Below are 27,604 nucleotides of genomic sequence, written 5' to 3'. Positions count from 1 at the left end.
CGGCCCCGCGCTCCGGAACGGGCGGTGCTGCCTGCCCAGCCGTTTCCTGCCCGGGACGCGGCGGAGCGGAGCCCGAGCGGAGCGGAGCCGAGCGGAGCCATGACTCACCAGACCGGCATCCACGGTGAGCGGCGCCCGCCGAGCGCTCGGGTCCCCCCGGCCCATCCCGGGAGCTGCCCCCGCCGCTCGGCCCCCGCCCCGGGCCGGGCTGCCCCGCTGCGCCCCCCGCCATCGGCACCCCCGGGGCCGCGCCCCGCGCATCCCCGGCCCCGCCGCGGTGGACTGCGGGCGGTGTCGCGACAGCGGCGGCGATGGGGGCGATAAGATGAAGCTTCGGGTTCATCGGTTCTTCGGTTGAACCCCCGCAGGCGGGTTTCCTGCGGTTAGCGGGGGAGGGGGACATCGAGTCGGACTCGGAGCCTTTGGGTGCCGGGAGGAGGTGCGGGAGGGGGGTCGGCCCCGGGGTGCCGCCGGTGCGCGGCTCTCCCGCATCCTTTGTGTGGGCTGATGCTCGGCACCCGCCGCGACGTTCTCGGACAGATGTGTCACGCTCGTCTGCCTGGGCGCAGCCCCGGCCACCGCTCCCTTGCCCACGGGGATGCTCGGCCCCAGCTGCTCCCCAGCCCACGGGAGCTGCGGAGAGCCCGAGTGAATTCCTGCTTCCCGATTTCTCCGCCCGCTCCCCGCAAGACCCAGCCAGCACCCCGACACGACGGCTTCTGCATTTCTGAGTGTGCTTGGTGCATGACTGACTGTGTGTCCTCACGGTATTTCCCTCCTGCCCCTCGCCTTGCCAGCTCAATTAGCAATATTAATCAGGAGTAGAGGTGCTGCATAATTTATGTAACCGAATCAATATGCGAGCAGGGATGTGAGAGCAGCTGCCCCTGGAGCCCTGCTCTGTGCGGTTGGGTGTGAATCCAGCCTGCAGCGTGTCCCGGGAGGGAGCTGGGACATTGGCCTCACAGCTCCCTCTGGCCAGCACCTTTGTGCCAGGGTGGGAATTTGTCCGCTGGTCCTTCATGGCAAGAGCATTCTTGTTCCTTGAGCATGGTCGAGAACACCCTTCCCCTCCAGTTGCTTCTGGAGGGGCTGTAGCTGAGAAGTGGCCGGTGTTGATGCTTAGATATTCCTCCTGCTTGTGCTCAGGAGAGCTGGTGGTTGTTGATGGCGTTTGGGTTCAGGTTCATTGCTTCTGGCTTAAACTGAGATCCTGAAGCACATGCTCTGATTAAATCTTCCTTGTTTTGTAAAAATATAACAATAATTTAAAAAGTTAAAAATCAGCAGGACGGAGCCCTGCACCCACCTGAGCTCTGGGTGTGCTGGCCCCATCTGCAGAGCTGTGCAGGGGCTTTGGGCAGGCAGGGCCTGTTGCACTCTGTGCTCCCAGGGGCTGCTGCCTGTTGCCCTCTGGCCATACCTAGCTGCTCCTGTGCTGCTGGTGCTGTCCTTCCTGGCACCCTGCAGCTGCCAGGGAGGGAGATGTGCCAGCTTGGCTCTCTCTGGGAGCGCTGACCTTCGCTGACCTTGGTTGCCCACTGCTTGGCAAGCTGTGCCCAGTGCTGGGAGTCACCACTGCCCGTAGGACGTGACGTGCCCCGTCAGCGGGAAAGGGGAAGGGACTCGACTTCCCCCAAGGAGCTGCAGTGCAGGGGGGGATGGACCTGATGGCTCTGCCCTGGCAGCAGGTTGCTGGGCTGGGGGTGGTGTAAAATCCTCCCTGTGGTTATGGAAAATGGCTTGTGTTGGGTGGTCTGGCTGTCACAGCATGTTGGACGTCTCTGGGCTCTCTCTCCGTGCCCTGTTGCGCCGTCTCTCTTCCGGGAAGCTGCTGTTTCCTCTCTGAATGCAAATCTGCCCCTTCAACACCTGTGATGCACAACTGGGGTGCTCCAGGCTTTAAGGGAAGCTCCCCCGAGGTGGGTTTGGGATATTTCAGTCTGCCCCACCCCGTCACAGTGATTGAATTATTCTGTTTGCTCAGCAAAGAGCAGATTCCATATCGAATGAGGAAGAGCAATCCCACTGCTACTTTCATCCCCTCTGCTGAGGCACTGAGGTCTCTTGTTTGCTAGGAGGAGGAATTATTCACTTCTTCCTGGTTTCTGGGGCCTTGTTATCTTTGTGTGCACCCAGCATTTTCTGTTTCTTCATTCCCATTTCTCCCGCATTTTCATGAAGACATCTGCTCCCAGGGGAATTATGATCAGGTTTTGCAGCTGGCTTAGGGGAGATTGCAGACAAGCTGGCAAGGGATTTTGCTTGACACAGTGCTAGATCTGTGTGAGGCAGGGTGACGTGGTGGTGGGGAACCCCTGGAGCAGCCCCCGTGGGAGACACTCCCACGTCATCCCAGCTTTTGGGCAGAAACAGGTGGAGGGGAAGCTCTGACAGTGAGAGCTGGGGAGTCAGGGAGTGCAATCAGGCCTGAGCCTTTCATGCAGGGGCAAGAGGCTAATTATTGGTTTTTTAGGTATCTCAGGCAGCTCTCTTGAAGGTGCTGGCAAGAAAACCAGGCTGCCATGGAGACTGCCAGGCTGGGGAGGCGGTTGGAAGCTCTCAAAGGGTGCTGTGGGCTTCCTGGGGCTGGAAACCTGCTTTTGAGCTACAGCTGGGAGGATTCATTGAGTGGTTTTGCAGTCCCTATTTTGCTCTGTGTGGCATTAGCATTAGATTGGAACAGCATTTGCTGCCTAAGCTTAGAACCTTGGGAAGGCGATGCTGAACCGGGGCTTTGATGCTGGTGGGAGGTCATCTGCTTTCAGCTGCTTCTGGGATCTCTTTCGACACCACTGGGTAGAGAGAAAAAGTCTCTTAGAAGGTATTTTTTTCATTTAGAAAGTAGAAAAATCAAATGCATTTTGTTTCTTCAACCCAAAAATAGTTTGGTGCCTGCTCTTTCTTGGGGAGGTGATAAGATCTGGGGGTAGGGAGGAGTCTTTGCTCCCGTCCACAGCTGAGCTGCCACTTTGCCCCAGGATCTTGCTTTGGGAATGCATCTGGTAGGAGTGGATGTTTGCTTCAGGAGAAGCATAACCATGGTGCACATGGGCAGGAATGCTGTCAGATGGGTAAAAAAAGAGCATAAGGTGGGACCCAGGAGCTGCTGGGTGTGCCAAAGTCTTAGTGGAAAGCAGGCATCTTCCCCCTCTCTAGTGAGAAGAAAGAAGGACTTTCTCTGCCCATCCAGCACATCATTAGCCCCTCTCCTCTGCCTGTGCTGGGAGGCAGCACTGGCTCCTGAGGCACCTGGATGCACAAATTTGGGGGGCAGCTTTGGAATGCTGGAGGCACCCCTGAAGCAGAGACATGTCACAAGGTGCCATCAGTGCAGGAGAAGGAGGAGAAGGATGTCAGGTTCATGGCCCCTATTATCCATGGGGAACAGAGGGCACTGGGCTGCTGCAAGGATATTTTGAGGAGGCAGACCCAGTCTCTTCTCTGGGGCCACCTTGGAGGTTGATGCCCCCTGGGGTATGGCCCATATCCAAGTGGAGGGCGCGTCAGGATGGCCAGAGAGAAAGCACCGGTGGCAGACCAGATAAATGCCCTGAGATGTCAAATCCCTTGAAGTGAAGCAGTGGTGGGATAGAGGGAATCCTTTGCAAAGTGTGCAGTGAGATTGTGGCCAGGGTCTGTCCCTGGGTGCCTGTCCCCGCCAGTGCACAAACCAGTGTTCCATGGGTGGCTTTACTGGGTGGAGAGAAGGAGCAGCAGCTTCTGCAGGCAAGGACAGGCCATGTGTGCTGCACCACCACTCTGCCCAGGACCCAGCTGATGCTGCCTGCAGGGTGAGTGCTGCCTATCCTGGAGCAAGGGAAGGACGAGTGATTCCAATCCAAGGTGGCAAAGTGCAGACAAGACAGGTCCTGGACACGTGGAAAATCAGGTGTTGAGAAGCAAATGTCTGGTGTCAGGCAGGAGGCTGAAAGTCTCTGTGTGGGATTTGCACTAAGGACCAGGAGCTGTCCGTGTGAAATCCTGCAGGAATACAGTCTAGCCCCACAGAAAATCGGGAGAAAAGCTTTGCTTGTCTTCTCTCTTGCTCCCTTTCCCCCCTGCCCCACTTCCTTCTTTCTATTTTCTTCTGACATCTGTAGCTTTTTTCCTTAGAAAAGATTCCCTGCAAGGACATATTTATTTTTTTCATGGTGAGGAATAAAATCCTCTTACTGCTTAAACTGGCCAACCGTGTCCATCAGCAGAAAAGCTCTCTGCAGCTGCGAGTTGAGCAGGCACTGCCTAAAGGAGTTACATTGGGATAGACTGAAAAGAAGGAATTTTAGCAGCAGCAAAAGCTATTTCGTGCCTGTTGCAGTTGTATCCTTTACTGGCTGCCCAGACCAGGAGCTGGGCAGGGCTGTCTGGGCAGGGAAATTGTGGGTAATGCAGGTATAACCATGTTTTATTCATCACCGTCTTGACTTCTGTCTGGCCAAGCATCCCTGGAACTTGGACAAGTTTTGCTTGGGTTTGTAGCTGGATTTTTGGCTGAGTTTCCCCGTTGCATCCCAGGCACGCTGTGCCCCGGACAGTGAAAGGGAAGCAGCCGCTTGCAGTCGCATCGAGTTGAAGAAGATGTCCAGGGAATGAAAGATTGATGGCCCGGGGCTCGGGTTTCCCGCCGGGAGGGCGAGGTGGCTTGGTGTATTGGGAGAGGCATCTGTTTCAGGGAGCATGTATTATTGATCTGGGAGTGCGTGGGGGCCACGGGGAAGGGTCAAACCAGCAAAAACCTGTTGCTGCTCCAACAAGTGGGCGAGAGGCTGGAGGAGGGGATGCGGGGGGGATGCTGCGGCTGTTGGCTCCATCCCATCCCGCGGTGCTTCCCCGGGGATTGCGCGGGTGGATCTGCCGGCATCCCCGGGAGAGAGGGGCCCTTGCTGTGGGTACGGTGTCATCAGTGCTTCTCTGCCCCCTCTGGTGTCATCAGTGCCTGTCTGCCCCTTGGTGTCATCAGTGCCTCTCTGCCCCCTCTGGTGTCATCAGTGCCTGTCTGCCCCCCCTCGGTGTCATCAGTGCCCCTCTGCCCCCCACCGGTGTCATCAGTGCCTCTACCCGCCCAGTGTCATCAGGGCTCCCTGCAGCCCAGCTCTGCTCAGAGAAGCTCCCTGGAGCTGTGAGCAGCAGAAGAGGCTCAGTCTGGGTGCAGCATTTGGCACGGTGGTACCCACAAGCAGCATCGTTCAGCAGCTTAAACGAGAGCTATGCTTCAGGCTCTGAAATCTCCTGGGGACTGATCCAAAGGGGCACATCCCAGCACAGGGCAGTGCTCTGGCTGCCAGCAGCGTGTCTGCCAGGAGGTGCAAGGATCTGGCTGCCCTGCTGCTGCCTGAGCCGGGGGAATTCAGGCTTTGCTCTGCGCCTTTTGGTCAGTGCTGCCAGAGGGCAGGCACTGTCCTGCCCTCCTCCCTCCAGCTCCAGTTCTCCTCTGGCAGTTTGCCTGCAGGGTCAGGGCCACCCAAAGGCCACTGCTGGCCAGCCATCACCTCCCTGCCACACCGTGAGCTGCCACACCAGCCTGGGTGCCCCAGTGCCATCAGCTGGCTCTGCTCTGCCCTCCACCCCAAATGGGTGGCAGGTGCCACTGGGCTGGGAGGCTGTGTGGGACAAGGGGACCTGGGACATGCTGTTATCAGGCTTCTAAATGCAGGCTGTTTGTGAACAGGGGACAGCTCATCTGCAGCCTACAGACAGGTGGGAGAAGGAGGTGCTGCAGGACTCAGTGGCTGAAGGCGATTTTGGACTGGGTCTTCCATGAGGGTTGACAGCAGGGCTGCCTTGTAGAAAGGCCAGAAGGTTCCTCAGATGCCACTGAGCTCACACTGCCTCAAAGCAGCAACATCTATTTTGTGGGGCAGGGATGGAGACTTGTCCTTCCCAGGGTTTGGGCACCCTCATCATGAGTTTTCCCAAACACCACAGTGGGTCTTGATGTTCCTGACTGGAAAACCAGTACAAACTGTTCATGATTTTTCTTCTCTTCCCTGGGCTGACCAGCTGCATCTCCTGCACGCTGTGCCCTCTGGGCCAGGTGCTGTCTGTGCTGTGCCTGGCTCCTTGCACGATGCTGGGTGTGCTGTACGTGCTGTGCCTGCAGCCTTGGCACACCAGATAACATGGTCACGCTCTTGTTCGTGCCTTCACCAATGGCTGTGCCTGCAGCAGTGTGAAGTGACTAACCTGGACTTGGCTTGTGACCCACCTCTCTTTGGAGCTGCTGGACCCTACCCTGTCTGGTCCTTTCTCCAGTTATGATACTCTGCTTCCTATTGAGTTTCATCCTATTTCTTTTTTTCCCAGCCCATTTCTCCAGTCTCCTGGGAGAACACTGAATTTTTCTCCAGTGCACACTTGCATCTCCTCTAGCTTCCCACCTTACAGCTGCAGGAAGCACTACTGCAGCTGCCAGAAGTGTTCATGGAAATGTGGATAAAGCTGCACCCACCACAGATGCCCAGGACACCTTGCTCGATCCCAGCTCTGATCCCTCCCTGAGTGAGTCACCCATGCAGTGTTGTGTCTGTGCCATGGAGGTTCACCACCCCCATGTTCCCAAGCTGGCATCTGACACTTGGAGACACTTAGAAGCTGAGCTGAGATCCCTGAAGCCCACAGGTCTCTGGCTCTGCTGGAGGAAGCATGAGGGATCTCATGCATCTTGGCCTCAGCAGATCCACACTGGCTGTAGCCCAGCTTGGATTTGTTTCTGGATTATTTGTTCCAGGATTTTCCAGGAACCCATGTCTAGAGGGTGAGTTGGATCTGTGGGTCCCTTTCAGTCCTCTGCCCTGTTGCTCCTCCCTCTCCCTTGGTTTTTCTAGTTTCCTCACATGTGGGTTTTTCAGATCTTGAGTTGTATCCTGGAGACTTCCTGGCAGGGGATGCCGTGAGGCACCATCTCCAGGGTGAGGTCTCCTCCAACTCTTCCTCCAGAGCCAACTGTGGACTTCTCTATTAATATTTCAGGCACACAAGCCATCTCATCAAGTCTGCTGTGCCAATTAAGTCGTAATCATGCCCTAATGAAGCAGTGCTGAGCTCGTGCTCAAACCTTCCCTGGTTTATTCCTCTCCCTCCTTGCTGGCTCTTGGCTCTGTGTTGTGGGAGGCAGAAGGGGACTTTGGAGACACTCTGGTTTTTATGTAAATGAAAATAGCTTTAAAAAAAAAAACCAACCAGCAGAATTAAATACTGCAAGCCCCCTCTGAGGTTATTTTGAAAGCTTTGCTGCTATCTCCTCTGGAAATATTCTCCCTCCTTAGAAGACCTTGTGGTATTTCCTGTGGTGCTCTTGGCTTCTCTGGCAGCATCCAGGCTTTTCCTCACCCCCTTCAACCCCTTGGTACCCACAGAGACCCCAGTGCTTGGCTGTCACTTGTCAGCCACTCAACTGCCAATCATCCTGGCTGTCAATCTTCAGAGCACTCCTAGCATTTCCAAGTGGGTTACAGGGTTGCATTTGCCCAGATTCCTGATTTTCCAGATCCCCCACCTGCCTTTGGGTTCTGGGAAGGATGGTGTCACACTGGAGGGATTTGCAGGCTGGTTAGTGCTGCAGAGCTTTCCTGTTTCTTCCCTGAAGTTGATGCTGTAGAAACATCCAAGAGTGATGTTATTCTCTCATAGTTTTGCAGTGTAATAGGAATTGGTGAAACTTGATGCTTATTAAGAGTTTTGCCTCTTGCATGAGGTTTCCTGGGTGCTTAAATGTTTTTTTCTCTTCCTCTTCCGCCTTGTGCGTGTGCAATAACCACAGATGCTGCCAGAAGGAAACTGCCACTCTCAACAGGGAAAGGGGCTAAAAATATCTGAATATCCTTGGCTGGGCACAGCAGGAGCAGGCTGAGCTCCCAGCTGGCACTGGGAGAGGGTGAAGGTCTGCCCTGGGAACTGGGAGAGCTGCATGCCCTGATGCTGTTGGAGGGACCCTGCTTGCGGTGGGATTGCACCAGCAAACCTTCTATTTGTCCCCTGACGTGCCATTAGGGAGTGACATGCCTCTGCTGGGGTGTCTGTGTGCCCATTCCTGCAGCTCCTGTCGGGATGGCATCTCTGGGTCTGTATGGGAGCTGCTGCTGCAGGGAGCCAGCTGCTGTGTGCCTCTCCTCTGGCGGGAGGAGCAGCAGCGCCCTCTGATCAGGGCAGGCTGTGAGCTGGGGAGCAGATGCTTGGCAGAGGTGTCACTGTGGGGGACAGCAGGAGTGTCCTGGGAGCTCCCCAGGGACTCCTCTTTCTCCCTAGGGGCTGGGGGAGCTTCGGCAGTGCCCCAGCCCAGGCTCTGCCTCCAGGGACTGAGGGCACCCCTCAGTGACAGTCGGTGGTTTCTGTGTCCCTTGTGCGGTGCTGGTGACATCCAGGCTCCTCCTGGGGCTGTGCCAAGGGTGGCACCCCGTGCTGGAGGGCCTGCAGGGGATGGATGTGGCCCTTGTAGGGATGGCTGCCTCTGCCATGTGCCTTGGCTGTGGCTGCTCTCGGGCTCCAGGTTCCTCCCTGCTGCTGGCACAGCAAAGCACTGGGAATGGAGGGGCTGCTGGTGGAGATTCCCAGCACGGGTCCTGGTCTGGGCTAAAGGATGTCTGCCCAGGTCTCTGATCTTTGCAACACCAGTTTCTTGAGTGTTTCTAACAAGCACAGCAGCTTTTGAAGTCACAGGGCCCCCTTTGCTGCACGGCTGCATCCAGGAAAGGGCTCGGGTTGCTTTAGGGGGAGCCAGGCCAAGAGATGGTCCTTGTTGGGGGGTTGGCCCCTGGGAGCCACATCTCCTGAGCTTTGCCTTCACACAGAGCATGTTCCAGGTGGCACAGGGAGCTCTGTGACAGTGATGCTTCCAGGGTGGGCAGATGAAGCCTCCAGTGCTGGCTAGGTGCTGCTCCTTCACTATCCAGTGCCTCCAGCTGCCTCCTGGTAGGATGCTGAGGATTCGTTGCCATAGCCTGGTGCTCAGGGAGCGGGGTGAGGAGGAATGCTCCCCAAAACACTTCCCAAAAGCCTTCTGCAATCCAAGCCCTGCCATCTTCAGAGCAAAGCCCTGGGGCCGTTGCCTTTCCCTTCCCCAGGGGCTCAGCTTCAAACCAGCCCGGCCAGTTTGGAGCTGTGCTGGTTGCCAGCCGCTCCTGCCGTGTGTCACCAGCCCAGGGCACCACAGCCTGCCAGGACATCCTGCAGCCACCCCTGTGCCAGCCCTGCCGCTCTGTGAAGCCAATCAACTTGTCACTTGAGCTCTCCCTGCCTGCACTGGCCAAGCCATCGTCTAAATTTGGGTGATTATGTTCACCCAGGCCAAGTATCAGGTTCTCTGGGTCACATGTGCTCCCAGCTGCTATTTAACTCTGACGCCGCAGGGAGACGCGGCACTTCTCTCCCAGCTTTTGGGGTTTTGTGTTATTGTTATTTTTTATTATTTTTTTTTTAGGCACCAGAGTTTTAATATTTATTTTTTTTTAAGTTTTAAATTTCTATCCTGCCAAGTTGGTCCCCTTTCTGGTCAGTCACTGAGCAACCCAGCACCTGCTTTGATTGCTAAATCTGATCACGATGTTTTTGGTTCTTTCAGCCACCACAGAATTAAGGGACTTTTTTGCCAAAGCCCGAAATGGTTCAGTTCGGCTCATCAAGGTCATCATTGAGGACGGTAAGTCCCATTTTTAAGTGCTTTGATTTACACTCTGTCTATTCTCTGTTTCCACTTCTCCTTTCTTCTTTACCACTGCGGTGCCAGCTTGTGTTCTTGTAAACCTCAAGGAAAATGCTGCTGGGGCTTCTGGGCATGTGGCAACCCAGACCTGAAATACAAGCCCAAACTTTGGCTGTGCTGGTGAGCAGCTCTTGGAGCCCCGGGCCAGCTCCAGTGGGGAGCAGTGACTTTGCCAGCAGAGCAATACCAGCCTGGGATCAGTGCTCTGTGGGGGCTTTTGCTGCTGCTGTGTCATATTTTACTATGGGATCCCTGAGGCACACTGCTGCAGAGACCCTGGGACTGTAGCTGGGGGTGGTGCACAGGCATCTTCTTCCTGGGATGTGTCATCCCACAGCTGGCAAGGAGATGCTCAGGGCAGGGGGGTGCTCGGTGGCTCAAGGCTCAGCAGAGGCCTGCAGTGGCATCCTGTGGGGAATGCCACACTCTGAGACCCCATCCCATCCCATCCTGTCCAGTCCCATCCCGTCCCATCCCATCCCATCGGCTGCCCCTAGCCCAGCATACAGGCTGGCACCAGCCTCGCCCGTGTTTGTCCCATGGAATGGGTCCCTTGGGTGGCCTCTGCATGTGTCAGGCAAGTGAGCAGAGCTGAGCACTGATTGAGTGTCCCAGGGGCGGGGAGCTGCCCTGGTGTAGGTTTTCCATCACCTCAGCCTCACACAATTGCATATGAATGACTTGTTTCTCCAGCAGCAGCAGGGACAAGACTGCCCTGCCAAGCTGCTGTCACCACCTCCCCTGGGTGGGCCACCAGTGCAGACACCGAGGTGGATGTGGTTGTAAGGAGCCTGTGGTCATAAGGAGCCCAGCTGACCTTTGGAGAGGCCACAACGTGCTGTTCAGAAGAGCAGCGTGACTGGAAATGCATGGGACACATCGTGGAACTGCAGCAGGGCTCAGCAGTGTTGGCTTTGGTCTTGGCACGGTCCCCATTGGTGGGATGTGAAACTTCCACATTGTTTCTCTGGGGTGTCTTTGACAACAATTTTGTGCTCTCAGCTTCTTTTGCTTTTCAAAAGTGGGAGTCAGGTTTGTGTTAGGATAAGTCATGCCTGTCCCTAAGCCTGGACTTGGGATGCTTAGGGCTTGTTCTAGGTTTTGGGTTGTGGCTGCTGATGCCAGCGAGGGAGACTTTTTATCACCAATGGAAAACAATTCCCACCATCTCTGTTGTGGCTGAAAGGGATTTTTTTATCTGTCCACGTCAGCAGCAGGGCCATTGCTGTGCTGTCACACAGGGGACATCAGCCTGCTGGTACCCAGCAGAGAAGGACCCTTGGGCACTAAGAGTGGCCAGGCAGATGTCACAGACAGACAGACAGATAGATGCTCGCCATGGAAGGGAGGTGTACAGAGCTGTCTGGGGAGGTCATGCCAGCTGCCCTGCCTGGACAGGGGATGTGGAAGAAGAGCCTCCCTCTCTGCTGGATGGCTTGCAGCTCCTTTTGCCTGTGGAGAATTTGTCTTGGGGCATTTTGGAGCAGGCCACAGGGAGTAGAAGGAGAGGAAGATGGTGCAAGGAGCCTTATGGCAGATGCTGTGACCACCACTGTGGCTGAGTGACCCTTTGGGAGCAATTTGAGACGTTGTTTTTCCTTTGGAGAGCTGCTGGGAAGAGCTGAGATTGGACGGAGGAGGGAGTAGGGGAGCAGGATGTGCACCAAGACTCAGCAGCAGTTTCCTGGCGTGAGAGCAGCTTGTGCTCCAGCGTGTTTTTAGATGATGCTCTGCTCCTCACTGTCAGCAGGATTTGGGACAAGATTGGCTTTGTGGACTTCCCTGTTGGATGCATTTCTTTACTCACAGGTGATGGTGTGCACTGAGTTTTGCAGATTGGCACCCACCAGAGCTGCGGGCAGGGCTGCCTTGTAGAGGCATTTCAGAGCAGGGCAGGGAGTGCTGGGGCCACCTCGAGGGCCAGAAACGCCCCCAGCTCTGCTCTTCCAGCAGCAGCTCCTGGGACAAACAGAGCCTGACACAGCCAGTGCTGTATAACTCTGCTGAAGGGCGTCTGCTCTAAGTTTCCCCTTTCTGACACTGCCCAAGGAAGAAAATTTGTCCCTGAATGGATTGAGCAGAACTGCAAAGAGCTCGGGGGAAAGGTGAAGGCTGCCAGCTCACAGCAGCACGGCTGGGGTCCGGCTGAGTCACAGCCCGCGAATAGCCCGGGGTGACTCAGCGCTGATTGCTTTGTGCGTGAGGTGTTGGTTTGTTTTGCAGACAGAGATACCCTCGAGCTGCCACTGGGTTTGGCCCTGAGAAATCCCTGCAGTTCCTTCTTTGTGATGCACAAATCCATTCGCAGAGCTTTGTGTTTGTTTTAGGAGTACATTGAGGTTTTTGTGCTTCCTTTTCTCCAAACAGGTAGTTTTGCAAAAGGTAAAGTATTTCAAGCTTGTTCTCTGCTGTCCTTGTTACTGAACCAGCAACTTGTGCCACCCGTGCACAAATAACTGGATTGAGTAGGGGTGGCAGATGCCAGGGCAGTGCTGGACACTGCTGTCACAGGGGATGTCCTGCTTGGGTGGGAAGAAGGGGTGAGTAATTCCTCCCAAACTCTTCATTCCTCAACTATTTTCCTTAAAAGTTTTCCTGCTATGAGATCTGGAGCTGCTGAGCTGAATGGATTGGGAGGGAGAGGGTTGTACCCCAGCCAAGGGGCTCCCTGGCTCCCAGTGGGCAGAGGTCCTGGCAGGGCATGTGCCTGGCCAAGCATGCCCTCAAGTGCTAATTGCCCAAAGACCCCAAAATATTTTTCTTTGGCACCTCCAGAATTTCCTACGTCTTTTTCTGAGTCCTGTAATCTCCCCCCAGACCCTTCTGCAGCTTCAAATGGAGTAGAAAATACCGGCTGTTCTCCAGCAACATGTGCTGGTATCCCCAGCACCCCCACTTTTCCACCCAGCCATCCCAAAGCTTGACTTGACCCTTGCCAGGGTGTGGATTCATGTCTGTAGGATGCCTGCACCAGTGTTTGAATCCCAGCTGAGCAGGACAGGGCTCCCAGTCCCACTGCCACTGGGGTAGCCGCTGAAAATAGTGCCTTGAGGTGTGTGTGAAATGCACAGGCTGCTTCCAGAGGCTGGGGCTCTCCTGGCAGCATGGTCCCCTTCCAGGCTGGGCTCTGTGGGACATCCCTGCTGCCCACAGACATGGGCTTTGGGTATCAGCTCTGATTTTGAGCCCTATGAGGTTACAGGGAATCCAATGAGAGCAGCTTTGGCTTATCACCCTGGATTTTGCTGAGACCATTACTCTTCTCAGCACCCAAAATGTTGGTGGCTCTCTGTGTCCCTGGTGAGGTGTTCTAGTGACCCTAGGGCTTGTCCAGGTGGGATGGGGGAGCTCTTGTTTTCCCCTGTGAGTGAGGAGGGGTGGGTGGGGACTGCAGAGCTGGAGGGAGCAGAATGGAAGGAAGCCACAGATGGTCACCAGAGAGGAGACTTTGCTGGTGGGAAACACAGGAGGGGAGGATATAGCTGACAGGAGGCTGGCAGAAAACCAGCCCTCCACAGCAGCCACAGCCCCATGGTCTCTCCTGGTGGGAATGTACACTCCTGCTCATGACTTGAGGTCACAGTTTGTTCTTCTGCAGTACAGCATCGCTGTTGGTGGTGGAGCTGCGATGAACCCTTAGTGAGCCACCACCTGGTCCTGGAGATGAGCCTTGCTTTGGTCTCACACCACCTTTCCTGTGTTCTCCTTGCAGAGCAGCTCGTGCTGGGAGCCCACAAGGAGCTGTCCCGGCGCTGGGACACCGACTATGACACCTTGGTGCTGCCCCTGCTGGATGAGCAGCAGCCCTGCTATGTCCTGTACCGCCTGGACAGCCAGAACGCCCAGGGCTACGAGTGGCTCTTCATCTCCTGGTCCCCAGACAGCTCCCCGGTGAGCTCCTGGCACCCACCTGGGGACAGGGGTGTGCCCGGGGAGGGGCAGGGGGAGGAGGTGCTGGCCAAGGGGACTGTGCCCTGGGGCTGGGGAGGAGCGCTCACACCCTGCTCCTGCTGCCTGCGTTGAGAAATGGAGACTGCTGTGGGGATGGGGAATTTTTTAAGACACAAAGAGATGCACTGGGACTGTGTCTCTGTCCTATTTCAGTGCTAGTGAGGAGGTGGAGGAGCTGGGATGTAGAGGGGGGAGTGAGGCCAGGATGGGCACATCCCACCACGGCTCTGGCCGTTGCTGGGAAGAGCTGGCACTGGCACTGATTTGCCTCCAGCCTGGCCCTGCTCTGCCTGAGGCTGATGCAGAGTGGCTGCCAGCCCTTCTCCAGGCCTTGCTCCAAAATCAGCTGGTGGAGAGTGACACAAAAGGGCTGGTTGGATGGGAAGCAGGTTTAGAGGATGTCAGTGGTACAGCTTGGAAAATGCCATCCTGTTGAGCTCATCAGCTGAAATTTACTGATGTGTTAACAAGTGTGCTTGTCTTCTATATACATATTTGTATATCTATATCTATACACACACACATGTATAATATATATACATGTATACATATGCATATATAGATGTATACTGTATACATGTATATATGTGTGTGTGTATACATATATTCCTATGTGTTTATTTGTTAAATTTTTATTGTAATCTGTGAGCTAGATAGATTTACTGCCATGTTAATGCATGCACTGGTCACATATATAAAAATATGTATACAAGTGATATACATGTAATTGTATATGCACGTGCATATTTGTGCATGTGTACATGTACATATACACGTGTGTATATAATAATACACTTTTAAAATATGTATATCTTTCAACAAACCACAGAGGCTCTTGCTGCAGAGGCACAGTGTGCCCAAGAGCACTTGCCAAAGCTCTTCCCTGCATTTTGCAGAATGATGCAATAGAAGTGCCAAAGGCAAAAGTCACTTTTAAGTGGGTCTGTGGTATTTGTGCCTCCTCTACCCCAAGTGCTGGTGGGAAATGGTGCTCTGGAGCTCAGGGACTGGAAAGCAAAGCATGGAATAAACTGTTGGATTGTGGGCAGCTCTTGGCAAGGCTGCAGCCCCAGAAATAGTGCTGGTGGGTTTTTCCAGCTGATCCCTGCCTAGGGCTGCTGTCATTAAAACTCAGACCCAGCCAGAAACTTGGTGGGTGCTGCCAGGAGAGGCTGAGGTGTGTGGAGCCCATGGTGGGGTGGTGGCTGTGAGCACTGGGCCCCCCAGTGCCCCTGTGTGACAGCAGTGCCCCCCATCCTGGCAGGTCCGGCTGAAGATGCTGTATGCTGCCACCAGAGCCACTGTGAAGAAGGAGTTTGGCGGGGGGCACATCAAGGACGAGATGTTTGGCACAGTGAAGGTACCGTGGTGGGTCCTGGGCAGCCCTGGGGTCTGAGCCTGAGCTTCAGAGCCTGCCCCGAGCTCAGTGTGAGGGTGGTGGGTGTGGGATGCTGGTGTTTGGTGAGGGAGCAGCTGGGTGCTGGTCCTCCACACTGCTCCCTGCGTGGCCAGTGCTGATTTCTCCTGCCTGCACGGCCTGGACTGTGCTAGAGAGCGTGGGACAGGTGGGAGGGAGGCTGTGAGATGTGGAGCTTCGTGCTGAATGGCACAAGTGCCAGGTGGTGGCAGTGTCACTCCAGCAGCCAGAGCTGCCTCCACACCAGGGTTAGCCTCTGCCTTGCACGGAGGTTTCTCCTCCTCTTCCATGGGCAGAGGGAGCTGCACAGCCAGGGCCATCAGTCCTGCTGGGGCCTCTGGTGCTGGTGGAAGCCAGAGAGCATTCCTGCTCTTCTCCAAGGTCCCTCTGCTGCTCCTGGGCTATGGGCTCTGCCTTTCCCTCTCACTTCCATGCTCATGAGCTTCATGAAACAGCCAGAGGAGCCCACTGCCACAGCCATGGGTGACTGGGGAGGAGCAGGGTGGGCAGAACAGACAAATGGAGTGTGGGATTTGCATGGAGGAATCCAAGAGCCTTCAGGTTGGTCCTCCTGGTCAGGAGGCAGCTGGGGGCGCACCCAGCCCTGCAGCACCCTGTGACACCTGCCCTGTGCTCTGTCTGCAGGAGGACGTGTCCCTGAGTGGTTACCAGAAGCACGTGTCCTCCTGCTCTGCCCCCGCCCCGCTGACCGCGGCCGAGCAGGAGCTCCAGCAGATCCGCATCAACGAGGTGGGTGTGCTGCAGGAGGGTGTCCAACAGCAGGAGGGTGTGCTGCAGGAGGGTGTCCAACAGCAGGAGGGTGTGCTGCAGGGATGGTGTCCAGCAGGATGGTGTGCAGCTGGGATGGGTGTGCAGCAGGGATGGTGTCCAGCAGGATGGTGTGCAGCTGGGATGGGTGTGCAGCAGGATGGTGTGCAGCTGGGATGGGTGTCCAGCAGGGCTGGGTGTCCCCCAGCCCTGGGAGAGGAGCCTGAGGCCCTCTGGGCACAAAGGGATGAAGGATGCAGGGAGTGAGCATTCAGCTAAAAGGGATGGCTCGTTTTTACTTTGCTCTCTGGCTTTTAAACAATTTCTGCCCTTCTCATGGTGGATGAGCACCCTCACAGTCAAATTGGTAGCATAAAGAGGAATTAACACTACTTTTTTTTCCCCCCTTGCTTGGACATGAGCTCAGGACTGTATTTTGCTGACAGTCAGAAATGGTTTGGAGCTGAAAGCAGGTCTCTAACCTGTGGGTATTGGAGCAAAAGCCAGAGCTGAGTTTGAGGATAGGGAAGGCAGGAAGAATTCAGGCTTATCTTTGGACTGCAGCAGCATCCTCTCCCATACACTTCCTTTATCTCTATGAGGGATGCTGTCCCAAGAAATACAGATCTTAGCCTGTATTTGGGGGCTTACGTGCAGGAAAGGATGTGGGAGTGGTGCAGGGTAGGGCTGGGGGCACACAGGGCTGTGTCACCATTGCTCCCTGCTGGCTTTCACAGCTTCTGTGGTGCTGTGACACACTGAGGCAGAAAAGGGGGTGTGCTCACTGTGTGGGGAGACCACTTGGAAGCAGTATTTTGTTTGGGATGGGGAATTTCCCTTAGAAAGCTTTCCTCTCTAGAGGAGCATCCCTCTCCTCTGCCTGTGCTGGGGCTGTGGCTCTCAGGGGTGGCTCAGGACATGTGTGGGAGATGGGAAGCCAATCAGCCTCATGGCACAGATAGCACAGGTGAGGCAGGAAGTTTCTACCTGTCAAAGCAGGTCTGGGGGTGATTTCCACCTGCCAGAGCAGGTCTGCAGGTGGCAAATTTGAGGGACGTTTGGGAGATGCCACCAAGGGTTGGTCTCCACCAGGTGGCTCTTAGGGGAGTTATCCCAGCTCCCAGCATGGATGGCCTGGGCAGAATTTGTTCTGGAGGATCCAAGGAGATGCTTATGTTTGGAGAAGAGAGAAGTGCTGATGGTGACTGTGTGGCTTATTTGGCACCTTGAGACATCTGAACTTGATGATTCTTGAGGGTCCCTTTTGACTCAGCTGATTCTGTGGTCTTCCATCACCTTGTCTGGCCTGTGCTGCAGGACTCAGTAGTTTGGGGGGGCTGCTGGGTGTGTCATACAGGGCTGTATGGCCCACATAAGTGGTGCTTGTGGTGCTCGTTGATCTGCCTCATTCTCCTTCCCTCCCACCCTGGCCTTTGGGAAATGCAGCTCCTGGATGGAGGTGCTGCTGCTGTCTGGTTTGTTGGGGTCCCCTGTGTCAGCCTGGGCCACAGGGAGGAGTCACTGACATTAAGAAAGAGATGAAGATGGGTATAGTTTTGCCTGTGGATTTAAAGGTGGGAAGCAGCCCAGTGCTGGGTGTGCTGAGGGGTCTCTGTGTTGGTGTCACAGCTTGGCACAGTGATGCTTCCAGCCTTGTTCATTGCCTGCAGCTTGCAGGGTCCAGGGCTCTGTGCCTCCCCTTGTGCTCAGCCAATCCATTAGGATTTCAGAGGTGGCACAAGGCACATGCTTTTTTTAAAAGCCACCAACCCACAAGGGCTTTGCTGTGCCCCTCACCTGGAGCTGCTGCTGGGCCCCACTCCCCTCCCCTGTCACTCTGCTGACTCACAACCTTCCGAGGTGTCTTGGCCAGACTTGCAGCCTTCACCCCACACATGGCTGTGTTTCTGGGCAGGAGAAGCTACCTGGGCTCCTCCCCAGCCACCAGGTGAGTGTGGAGAGGGGATGGGAAGGGAGGGGCAGGACGGCCCAAAGGCACAGTGAGGGCTGCAGGGCAGCAGAGTGGCCTGTGACACTGAGCAAGGAAGGACTCGGGTTTGCACCCCCCCAGGGAGCTGCCCAGCCTTTGGCAAAGCAGGTTTTGGGCTGGGGTTGGAGGATTGGATGGGCACAGGTGATGTCATGAGTTAACCCCCTTTTTGATAGCTGGGTGGGAGCTCATGGAAATTTGCCACCTGCTATATATATATATATGTGTATATTTTTGCTAGCTGGAAAATGCCAGCTTTACTGAGCTGATAGTTGTCAGCAGACCGTGGGCTAAGAAACAGCCTTGAGCATTGAGCTCAACACCCACGACTGGGGAGTCTTTGTAGAAGTGTTTCAGGTTCAGAAATATGGGTGGAGGGGGAGCTGGGCATATCCCCTGGTGGGCCTGTGGGGCAGAGGAAGGCAGCCTTGGAGCTGGGGGAGGAGGCAGGGGAATTGAGAAGGAACAAAGGTGGGGGTGCCATTGCAGTGTGTGAGGGGGTGTCCTCCACAGCTCCCCACAGTGCTGCTGGTGCTTCACCAGAACCCTCCCGTGAGGACTTTGCCATAAAAGAGAGAAATGCTCCTCAGGCAGGGTCAGCCACACCAGGGAGGAGGGAAGAGGAGGAGAAAATCTCACCTAAAGAAAAGGAGATAAAATAACTTCCCCGGCAAGCCTGCTGCTGCAGGCAAGGTTGGGAGGCTGGGATGTGGCACATGCTCAGCTGTCCCATGCACTGCTCCCAGGCAGCCAGTTTTTAATGTTTCTGAAAAGGGAAGGAGTAGAAAATGCAGAGGTATATGGGGAAGTTGATGTTGCTGGGACAAATGTCCATCTCCTGGTGTTTTGATATTTCAGTGTGCTTTGTGTCAGAGCTGAGGTCACTGTGGTCCCACTGTGACTCTCCCAGTCTTCTTACATTTATGGGAGAGAAAGCTGGGGTTCTGGAGGTGTTGGCAGTGCTGATGTCCTTGTGCTGCACCTCTCCACAGGGTGGGACCAGGTGAACTTGTGTGTGTCCTGAACCCCTGGGTGCTTGCCCTCAGCCCTTTACTGGTGCCAGGTCACCCTGGGGGATGGCAGGACAGCAGAGCTGGAGGTCAGCTGGACTTGGTGCCCACCTGAGCAATTATTTCCCTTTCCCATGAGCTGCACATCAACATCCTGCTCATCCTCCAGGATGCTTGGCATGGATAGAGGCCTGGGCATTTTTTTTCCTCACAAACCTTCCATATATTCTCCTTAGTGGAGGATAGCCCAAAAGCTATTGCTTCAAGTGCTGGAATTCCTCCAGACCCTGGACCGGGGTCAGCCTGAGTGGGGAGCCAGGAGGAGATGGGGCAGGAATGGGCTCTGCACAGGGATGTTCTTGGAGACCCTGCATGCCCAGGCTTGGGGCTGCACTGGCATCTCCTGTGTCATTTTTTGCTGCTCTCCCTGCCCACGTGGCTGGGATCAGCCTTCCCTGTGCTCCAGCAGGGCTGGTGCAGCTCCCTCCCCCTGGCACATCGGTGTGTCACACGAGTCCCCCTCCCTGTGCCATTGACAGTGTGTCTCCTCTCCCCACGCTCTCTCAGGATTCCTGCTCCCAAGGCTCGAGCACTGAGATGGTAGGCTGCTCTGCTGGCTTGGTGCCCGGTTTCTCCCTCTCCTGGCAGTGTTTTCCTGCATGCTCTGCTCCGGGCATCTGGCTCCACCATCTCCCCAGAGTGTGGGGCTGCTGTAACAGAGGGCAGCCTGTAACCAGACCCACCTTGGTGCTGCCGAGTGGTTTTGAGATGTCAGCTCAAGCTCTTGTGTTTCTCTTGGCATGCCTTGACTTCTCTTCCTTTTCTCTATCAGGGGGAGGGAGATGAAGAAAGGGAAAAAAAACCAAAACCATAAAGGTTGGACTGTATCCTAAATCCCCAAAACTGATCCCAAAGGAAAGGGACCCACGCTCGCTGCAGAGTACCTGGGATAGTGTTGCTTGAGTGTTTCCCTGGGAGGGGGTCTTGAGGTGGGAGGGGCTCCTCTGCCCTGGGGTGACCCCGTGTCCCTGTATTCTGTGGCAGATGGTGGGGGGCTGTTGCTGCTGCCCATCGCTGGTAGAGTACCCCGACCCCGAGGAGGTATGGTGTGCCCCCCGTGTCTGCCCTGCTCGCCAGCCCCACCAGGGACCCTGCTGGGCCTGCATGGAGGCATCTGGAGCCATTTCACATCTCTGCCATCTCCTTCTCTCCCCTCTTTGAAGTGGGGTTTGGTCTCCTGGACTAGGGGGTTTGCTGGGGATATGGCTGGCAGCCTCTGCCAGCTGGGATTTTTCTGAGCTGTGGGTCTCCAATCCCCAACTCTGGCATTGGAGGGAATGTCTGTCTGCTGCAGTTAAACCCACTGAGGAGGGTGGGTACCCAGCTGAGGGCTGTGATTCCAGGGCTTCCTCTGTCACCCACAGGCTGCAGTTGGAGATGGTCAGAGAGAAGGTGTGCCAGTGCTGGTCACAGCATTCCTGCCAGGGATTCACTGGGAAATGTTGGTTTTGAGCTGGTGTTTGCTGAGAGTGAAGCAGGAGGTGTGGGGGTGCATGGCTGGGGCCGGGTGATGTCCTGGAGAGGTGGGATGGTGACAGGCACCACCATCCTGAGCCTGGCTGACTCGGTGGTTTAGTGCCATGATCCCTGTGGGACAGGTGTCAGACACCTCCTTGGATGAGAAGCCTTTAGCTGCAGAACCAGCTGGTTTTCCTGTTCCTCCCTTCCCCGCCCTTTGCCACTGTACCCTGACACTGGAGGTGGTCTCCATCCCCAGGTGAAGACGGAGATCAGCGTGGAGAGCAAGCACCAGACGCTGCAGGGCCTGGCCTTCCCCCTGCAGCTGGATGCCCAGCAAGCCATCCAGGCTCTCAAGCAGAAGAAAATCAACTACATCCAGCTGGTGGGTCCCTCACATGGCTTCTCTGTGCCCCACTCCCCACGTCCTGCTGCTGTCTCTCACTCCCATTGCTCCCTGTCCCCTCTGTCCATCAGAAGCTGGATCTAGAGCGGGAGACCATCGACCTGGTGCACACGAGCCCCACGGAGATCTCTGACCTGCCCAAGAGGATCCCCCAGGACTCTGCTCGCTACCATTTCTTCCTGTACAAGCACTCACACGAGGGAGATTACCTGGAGTCTGTGGGTGAGGGCCTCAGCACTAGGAGCTTTGAGCCTTGCCAGTCCCTGTTTTCTCTGGACCATTGGTTGCATGGGGTGCAGGCAGGGATGGGGATTGGGATGGTGCCTCAGGGAGCCTCGAGTCAGTTCCCTCCCGTGGTGGGTGCTGCAAACCCTTTGGGGCCATGTGCAGGGCAGGTCTCTGGGTGCTGCCCCAGAGCACTTGATGGTGGTGGTTTGGTTTCCTCCAGTGTCGTGGGAGCGCCAGGGGAGATCTGGGAGGGGTGATGGATGGGACGGCTCACCCTCTGTTGCTGGATGTTATCTGGCACTCTGGGCTGGAGGAGCCGTGAGCAGGGTGGGCTGCAGCCGGTGCTCCCTGGCCATGGGCCCGGGCAGTGCCACAAGCCCTGCTCTGTTTTTGCAGTCTTTATCTACTCCATGCCCGGGTACAAGTGCAGCATCAAGGAGCGCATGCTCTACTCCAGCTGCAAGAGCCGGTTGCTGGACACTGTGGAGCAGGAGTTTTGCTTGGAGATAGCCAAGAAGGTGAGAGCGAGCCCCCCCAGAGGTGATGGAGCCGGGCCCTGCCAAGGGGCTGCAGCTTTGATGCAGCTCCTGTGATGGGCCTGGGGGGAGCTGGGTGCCCCACAGGTGGGTGTCACATCCCAAGGGAGCTGCTGAGCCCCGTTTGGTTTCCGGCGCAGATCGAGATCGACGACGGGGCGGAGCTGACGGCCGAGTTCCTGTACGAGGAGGTGCACCCCAAGCAGCACGCCTTCAAGCAGGCCTTCGCCAAGCCCAAGGGGCCCGTGGGCAAGCGGGGACAGAAGCGGCTGATCAAGGGCCCGGGCGAGAACGGCGAGGACAGTTAGATCCCGCGGGCGGCGGCACGGACACCATCCCTGCGGCGCTTCCCGCCCTCCTCTCCGCTGACCTGGGGATCTTTCCCTCCATCTCAGCCGTTCTTTGGGTTTTTTTTACCTTTTTTTTTTTTCCTGTTTCATTCCTTTTTTAAACATCTGGATGGCTTGTTGCACCTGGGGGCAGGCCGGTGGGGAGGGTTCAGGGTGGTGGCTGGTTCTGTTCCTCGCGTCCTTGTGCGAGCCCCGGGGATGCGGGGGGAGGACGGGAGCAGCAGAGCCAGGTCCCCAGCCTTGCTCCTGTCCCCCTCAGGGTCACAGCCACTGCTCTCGGTGTCCCCTGGGTGACTGAAGGACACACTCACCTGAAAGCTGCTCTATGCAAAGGGAAGGGGGTTGGGGATTCCTGTTTGAAAAGAGAAAATGCTTCTTCCCCTGCCCCCCCAGCCTCCAGACTCTGTTCCCCTGTCCCGCTCTTGGTGTGCACGGCCCCTCTGCCCCAGGCTGGAGTGATCCCACACCCCCTCAGGGTGTGGGCAGGACCCCCTGTGGGGTGGGCTTTGCTTCCTGTGGGATGGGAGTTTCTCCCTGCAGAGAGCCAGGCATCGGGAGGTGGAAGTTCCCCACTGAGTCCTGAGCTCAGCCCGGCTGGGAGAAAGGTGACTACTTTAGGGTGATGTTTGCATCTCCTTTTTGAACTGCTCCAGTAAGGTTTCCCCCCTCAGTAGGAGCTGTTACAGCCCTGACTCAGCCCTATTCCTGTTTAGGATGGGAGCTGAGGGGTTCCTGAGCCCTGGTCCCCCATCTCCATTCCCCAGCCCCCACCATGACCTTACCCCCAGGTTCTCAGCTGGGTCTCTGGGCTGGGGCAGCCCCATGTCTGAATAATCACATGGGCTACTCCAAATCCTTGTGTGGGGGAGCATGACAGCCCCTGTGTGCCCTGGGGGTGTCCCCAGCCACCAAGGCCATCATCAACTCCACGGTCTGAGCTTGGCACTGTGATTTGGGCTGCACTGGGGGCTTGGGGGGAGAGCACCTTGCTGCTGGGTACCAGTGAGGGCTCGAGAGCCACCTGCCTCCCTGAGAGGATGGCAAAGGGGTCAGTGAAACCTGCCCTCTGCTTTCCAGCTGTGGCAGTGAGCGTCCAGATGTTGCCTCAGCCTCGGTGGAGTCAGGGGGTTGAAGCTGGGAGGAGCAGAGCACACTGTACTGAACGCTGTATTTTCTAAAGAATAAAGTATTTTTAAAACAGTCTGATGCTCTTTGAAGATCCCCTTGGGCCCCCATGTTTGGCATTTAGCAGCTGTGAGCTCTGGAACTGCAAAGCAAATTGCTTGGACATTGTGAGCTGGGAGCCAGCAACTCTCACAACCCACCTGCCCTGGCTGAGTCCAGCTTGAAGGACATCCACAATCCAGGGGTCTGGCACAACCACAATGGCTGGCAGAGATTTTTACACTGAGCCACTCCAGCAATGCCCAGAGATTGAGCTGGCTGCAGGAGGCAGCATCCCTGCTCAGCCCAGCTTTCCTTATTTTAATGGCTGGTGATTTTGCAAGGTTGTGAAGATGCTCCTGGGGCTGTTCTCTTGCCTGGAGTGAATTCCTGCCTGGCCATGGGGAGAGAAAACAAGAGGATGCAGAGCCAAGAGAAGAATTGGGAATGCAGTGGGGTCATCCTGGGCTCCAAATCCTCCTGCTCCTCACCCAGCTTAGGGCATTGCCATGTCTTGGCTTTACCCTCCATGCCCAGGATGAGATGGAAGACTTGCTAAGCCAGCTGTAAAATGTTTTTTAAAAAAGGTTTAATGAAAAAAAAAATCCACCACCTAATCCGTTTCTTTTTGACACGGAGATGGAGGAAAAGGAGGGAAGATGCTGCTATGCAGGAAGCAGCCTCAGTGCAGGAAAGCTCCCTCTGTACATAAGTGCTAATAAGCCTGGCTGATGCCACCAGAGTCATTTGACAAGCTGAGTCACCCTTCTCCTTCAGATCTTACTCCCCTTCTGTGCTCAGTAATTTTTAGCTTGCCCAAATACTGAGGGGGAGTGAGGGCTGTGCCCCTTTTCCCACCTGTCCCACGCACTGCCCCCACCCCCTGGCAGTGCAGCCATTCCAGGGGACAGCCCCCCTGTGCCAAAGGCCCATGGTCATGGGAGAGGTGGCCAGGAGCAGCCCAAAGGCTGGGCACCCTTCCCATCCTATCTCATCCTGTCTCCTGTCCCATCCCATCCCATTCCATGTCCTTTCCTATCTTCCAGCCCATTCTCCATCTTCCATCCCTTCCTATTCTGTTATCACCTGTCCCCTCACATTCAGTCTCATGTCCCCCATCTCTTCCCATCTCATGCTTTCCTTTCCTGTCCCAGTTTCTCTTTAAGGTTTGAGCTAAAAATCTGCTGCTGCTGCTGCAAAAGACCTGGGGTTTGAGGCAATGTTTGGGAAAGCCACATTTGGCCAGCAGCGACTTGTGCCACCTCAGGGCACGTGGCATTTGCCTGGCTGGGCAGGAGACAGCAGGGCACAGCCTGTTTCAAATAGAAGGGGCAGCTGCAGGGTGCTGTGGCTGAACACCTCACCCAGCCTGAGTGCTCAGGGCTTTTTAGAGTCACACACAAAGGTTCATGGACTCCACAGCAAACGAGCTGCAGAGTAAATGATAGGACTATGATGCTTTTCTTTATGGGAGTCCCATATGGGAAGGGGCAAAATCTCAGAGGAGCTGACACTTTTGGCTTCCACTCCCCTGAGGTCTGAAGCAGAGGGGCTGCAAAAGAGTTACACCTGGTTGTAAGCTGAATGTGTGAATTACGAGTCAATTGGCACCTGGGCTATGAAACCTCAGGTGCCTGTGGGAAAGGGAGATGAGCTCTTGCCCTCTCAAGAGCTCCGTACCCTCCCTATGATCCTTGGGGAACGGCAGGAAGCAGGTAGGAGCAGCAGGGAGTGAAAGGCTGTTCACCTGGGGGGTAAGGATATCTGGGATCAGCCCCACTGGGACTGTGAGGGTTGGGGGTCCAGGTGGGGAGGAGGAAACCTAACCTAACCTAACCTAACCTAACCTAACCTAACCTGGGGATGATGAGGGTTTGGGATCGAGCTGGAGGGTGGTTGGAGCACAGAACATCCTAAATAACCAGGAGTCCAGCTGTGCTGTGGTGGGCTAGCAGCTCTGGGCCAGGGGCTACCTTGCATTAGGCTTTTGGTGCCTTGTGCCAGCGTGTGCCCCAACAACAGTGGTTTGTGGTGAGTCCACACTCACATCCCCCACCCCAGCTGCTGGCAGCAGGCCAGGGTGCAGTGCAAGGGGTGTGTTCCAAAAGAAATGGGTGCAAGGCATCAGGGATGCCAGAGCAGTGGGTTTGGTGGTGTCAGTAATGCCATGGTGGGAGCAGGAGCCCCTGCAGCTCCTCCCAGGGATGGGGAACACGTGCTCCTGCTTGCACTTGGAATGGTTTAGCTGCTCCTGTAGCGCCTGGGGTTTCTCCTTTGTGTGAATAGGTTGGGAAATGGAGGGGGGGGGGTGTGAGTTTAGGGCTATGCAACATTTAACTAGATGAATTGTTTTGGCCTAGACAAATGTTAGCCATGGCTTTATGGCTGCATTCCTGCTTCCTCACTCTGCCACTGCCATTGTCTGACCTTAAACATAATTTACTGATTACTTCCTCTATTATTTTTTCCGGGAATCAAACTAAAGTTTGCATAACTTATCCCTACTTATACAACCCCCCATTCAATTTTTATTTGCTGGGAAACAATATGTGTTTATTTTTTCTTTCTTTGTCCTTTCCATTGGGGGGCATTAATCTTTTCAATGTGCCATTGGATTTGTCTTTCTTTTGCAGTTAAGTGATGGACATCTGCTGGCCTCTTGCTGTGCCCTGGTTCTGCTTTCACATTCTTGCTTGCCAACAGCAGTGCTAAAGGTAATTTGTTACAGCTGATGTTTAAGGTGTGGAGGCACTGGCTGCCACGTGCTGAGGTTATTCGTGTTCCTGTCATTTCAAAGGTTGCCAGCTTTGAATCCTGGGGTTTGGTTCTCTCCTGTGAATAATTTGGAGGCACTCTGGAGATTTTTTGATAGTTGGTACCTTTCTATGTCTTATTTCTTCTCCTTGGTTGAACAAAGTGTTGAGTTGCTGTTATAAAACTAGGGAGAAAAACTGGGCTTATGAACTGCTTTGTAACATGGACTGAGCAAATTCTGAAGGCTTTCAGTGAAAAGAAAACTAGAAATGCAAGTGACCTGGTACTGCCAGAATATGGCCATATATGAGTCAATGTGTTGTGTTATCTCCCACACACACTGATTGCTTACAGCTGTTCCCTGATTGTTGCCAGAGTTTGCAATGACGTTGTTGGCATGTCATGGTGCTGGGGACAAAGTCCTTGGGAGAGGCTGATGGAGGAGCTGTGGTTTGTTATGTCTCCAGTTAATGCAGTAATATAACCTAAAAGAGAATGGGAAGAGCTCTATAACAGATGCATGTGTATTCAGTTTTGGGCCACAAATAGTTCATGGCAAGGCCAGGCAGGTCACATCATCCCTTCTACAGAGCACCTGCACGTGGCAGAGGCAGCAGCAGCCCCTTGGCTGGCTTGCAAAGGGCTTTTTCAAAGAAGCTTGGCTGCTTGAAAAGTCAAATGTTTTGTAAAATTCTTCTGAGAATGGCAGGGTGCTTCAGTACATGCTTAAACAACTGGTGACTTCCAGATGATGATTTTGCTTTAATTTGGGATTCTATCTCCACCCCACGTGGCTATTTGTGATACTTTAACAGATCCCCAGTGGGAGGGAGCCTCACAGCACACAGGCGAGCGTGCCAGCAGGGGGAAGTGCCAGGTTGGCTCCTTACAGCCACAAAACAAGAGTCCCTGGAGAGAGTGGCTGTTCAGAGGCAGTGACAGCCACTGTGGCAGGCCCTGGACATGCCTGCACCTGCAAGGAGCAGCTCAGTGCTCTGCCTGACTTCATGCCAATACTGACCTCTGAGTCCATGTGCTCACTCAGAGAATTGACTTCCCCCTGTTCAAAGCAGCCTTTGCTATTTACCAAAGCATTAAATAAGATGGGCCTGTTATACCCAATTGCTAAGGTTTCAGAAGGGTTGCAAAAGCAGTACTGATGCTATCCCACAATGATTGCTCCCAGAAACCTGAACTATTATATTGCTTGCTGCCAGTTTTTACAGCAGCTCATGGAGGCCTGTAGAGACACAGGCAGCCAGAACCCCCCTGCAATGGTAAACACCATTGCCTTCCTTTTCCAGCCCCTGCCAGACCACCACCTTGGTTTTCTGTCAGGTAGGCAGAAGATACCACTTCATTAATGCCATTAGCACCTTTTCCCTCAGAGCAGTCAATGCCAGAAGGGGAATGCACAAACTACAAAGGAAGAAGAGGGTAGCAGAGGGAGACAGCATTTGGCAGAACCCATTCTAAATGCCTGCCTCCCAAAACATGAGTGCAAGCTGCTTAGATACAGCACTTTTCAAGGTGCTTAAGTATTAGTGGGCCTGTAGAACTGTGCCTACATGTTTTCAAAGGCTTTCAGGAAGATGTCCCAGAGAAGCTGCCTTCTCTTTTCATAACAAATAAAGCCCGTGCAGGAAGCACTAGTGCAGTTCTTTGGGCATAATCATGGGACAGGCAGTAGTTCAGCTGAGGGGCACTAAGCTGTAGAGCACTGTTTTATTCCATCAAATGCCATCCCACCCCCTGAGACATCAGTTCCAGATATGGAAGGGACACAGAGAAGCATACAAACACAACAGGGCA

At 55.0% G+C, this 27,604-nt stretch overlaps 1 protein-coding gene across 1 annotated transcript; it reads left to right on the top strand.

Moving 5' to 3' along the window:
* Positions 1–75: 75 nt before the first annotated feature.
* TWF2 (twinfilin actin binding protein 2) lies at positions 76–23,075 on the top strand. The gene is made up of 9 exons (XM_084214718.1): positions 76–124; positions 9,560–9,637; positions 13,413–13,591; positions 14,916–15,011; positions 15,714–15,818; positions 20,614–20,739; positions 20,832–20,982; positions 21,385–21,506; positions 21,665–23,075. The coding sequence occupies exons 1-9, from the start codon at positions 100–102 to the stop codon at positions 21,830–21,832; spliced, it is 1,050 nt and encodes a 349-aa protein (XP_084070844.1). The 5' UTR covers positions 76–99; the 3' UTR covers positions 21,833–23,075.
* Positions 23,076–27,604: the final 4,529 nt, after the last annotated feature.

Source organism: Fringilla coelebs, assembly GCF_963513975.1.
Source record: "Fringilla coelebs genome assembly, chromosome: 13".
Classification (NCBI taxonomy): domain Eukaryota; kingdom Metazoa; phylum Chordata; class Aves; order Passeriformes; family Fringillidae; genus Fringilla; species Fringilla coelebs.
This window is presented reverse-complemented; position numbering and strand designations above follow the sequence as displayed.

Excerpts from the sequence above, each read along its gene's own strand:
- TWF2 (XM_084214718.1), top strand. The coding sequence starts at position 100 with ATGACTCACCAGACCGGCATCCACG. Across the intron at positions 15,012-15,713 it reads AGATGTTTGGCACAGTGAAG|GAGGACGTGTCCCTGAGTGG; the intron begins GTACCGTGGTGG and ends CTCTGTCTGCAG. Across the intron at positions 20,983-21,384 it reads AGATTACCTGGAGTCTGTGG|TCTTTATCTACTCCATGCCC; the intron begins GTGAGGGCCTCA and ends CTGTTTTTGCAG.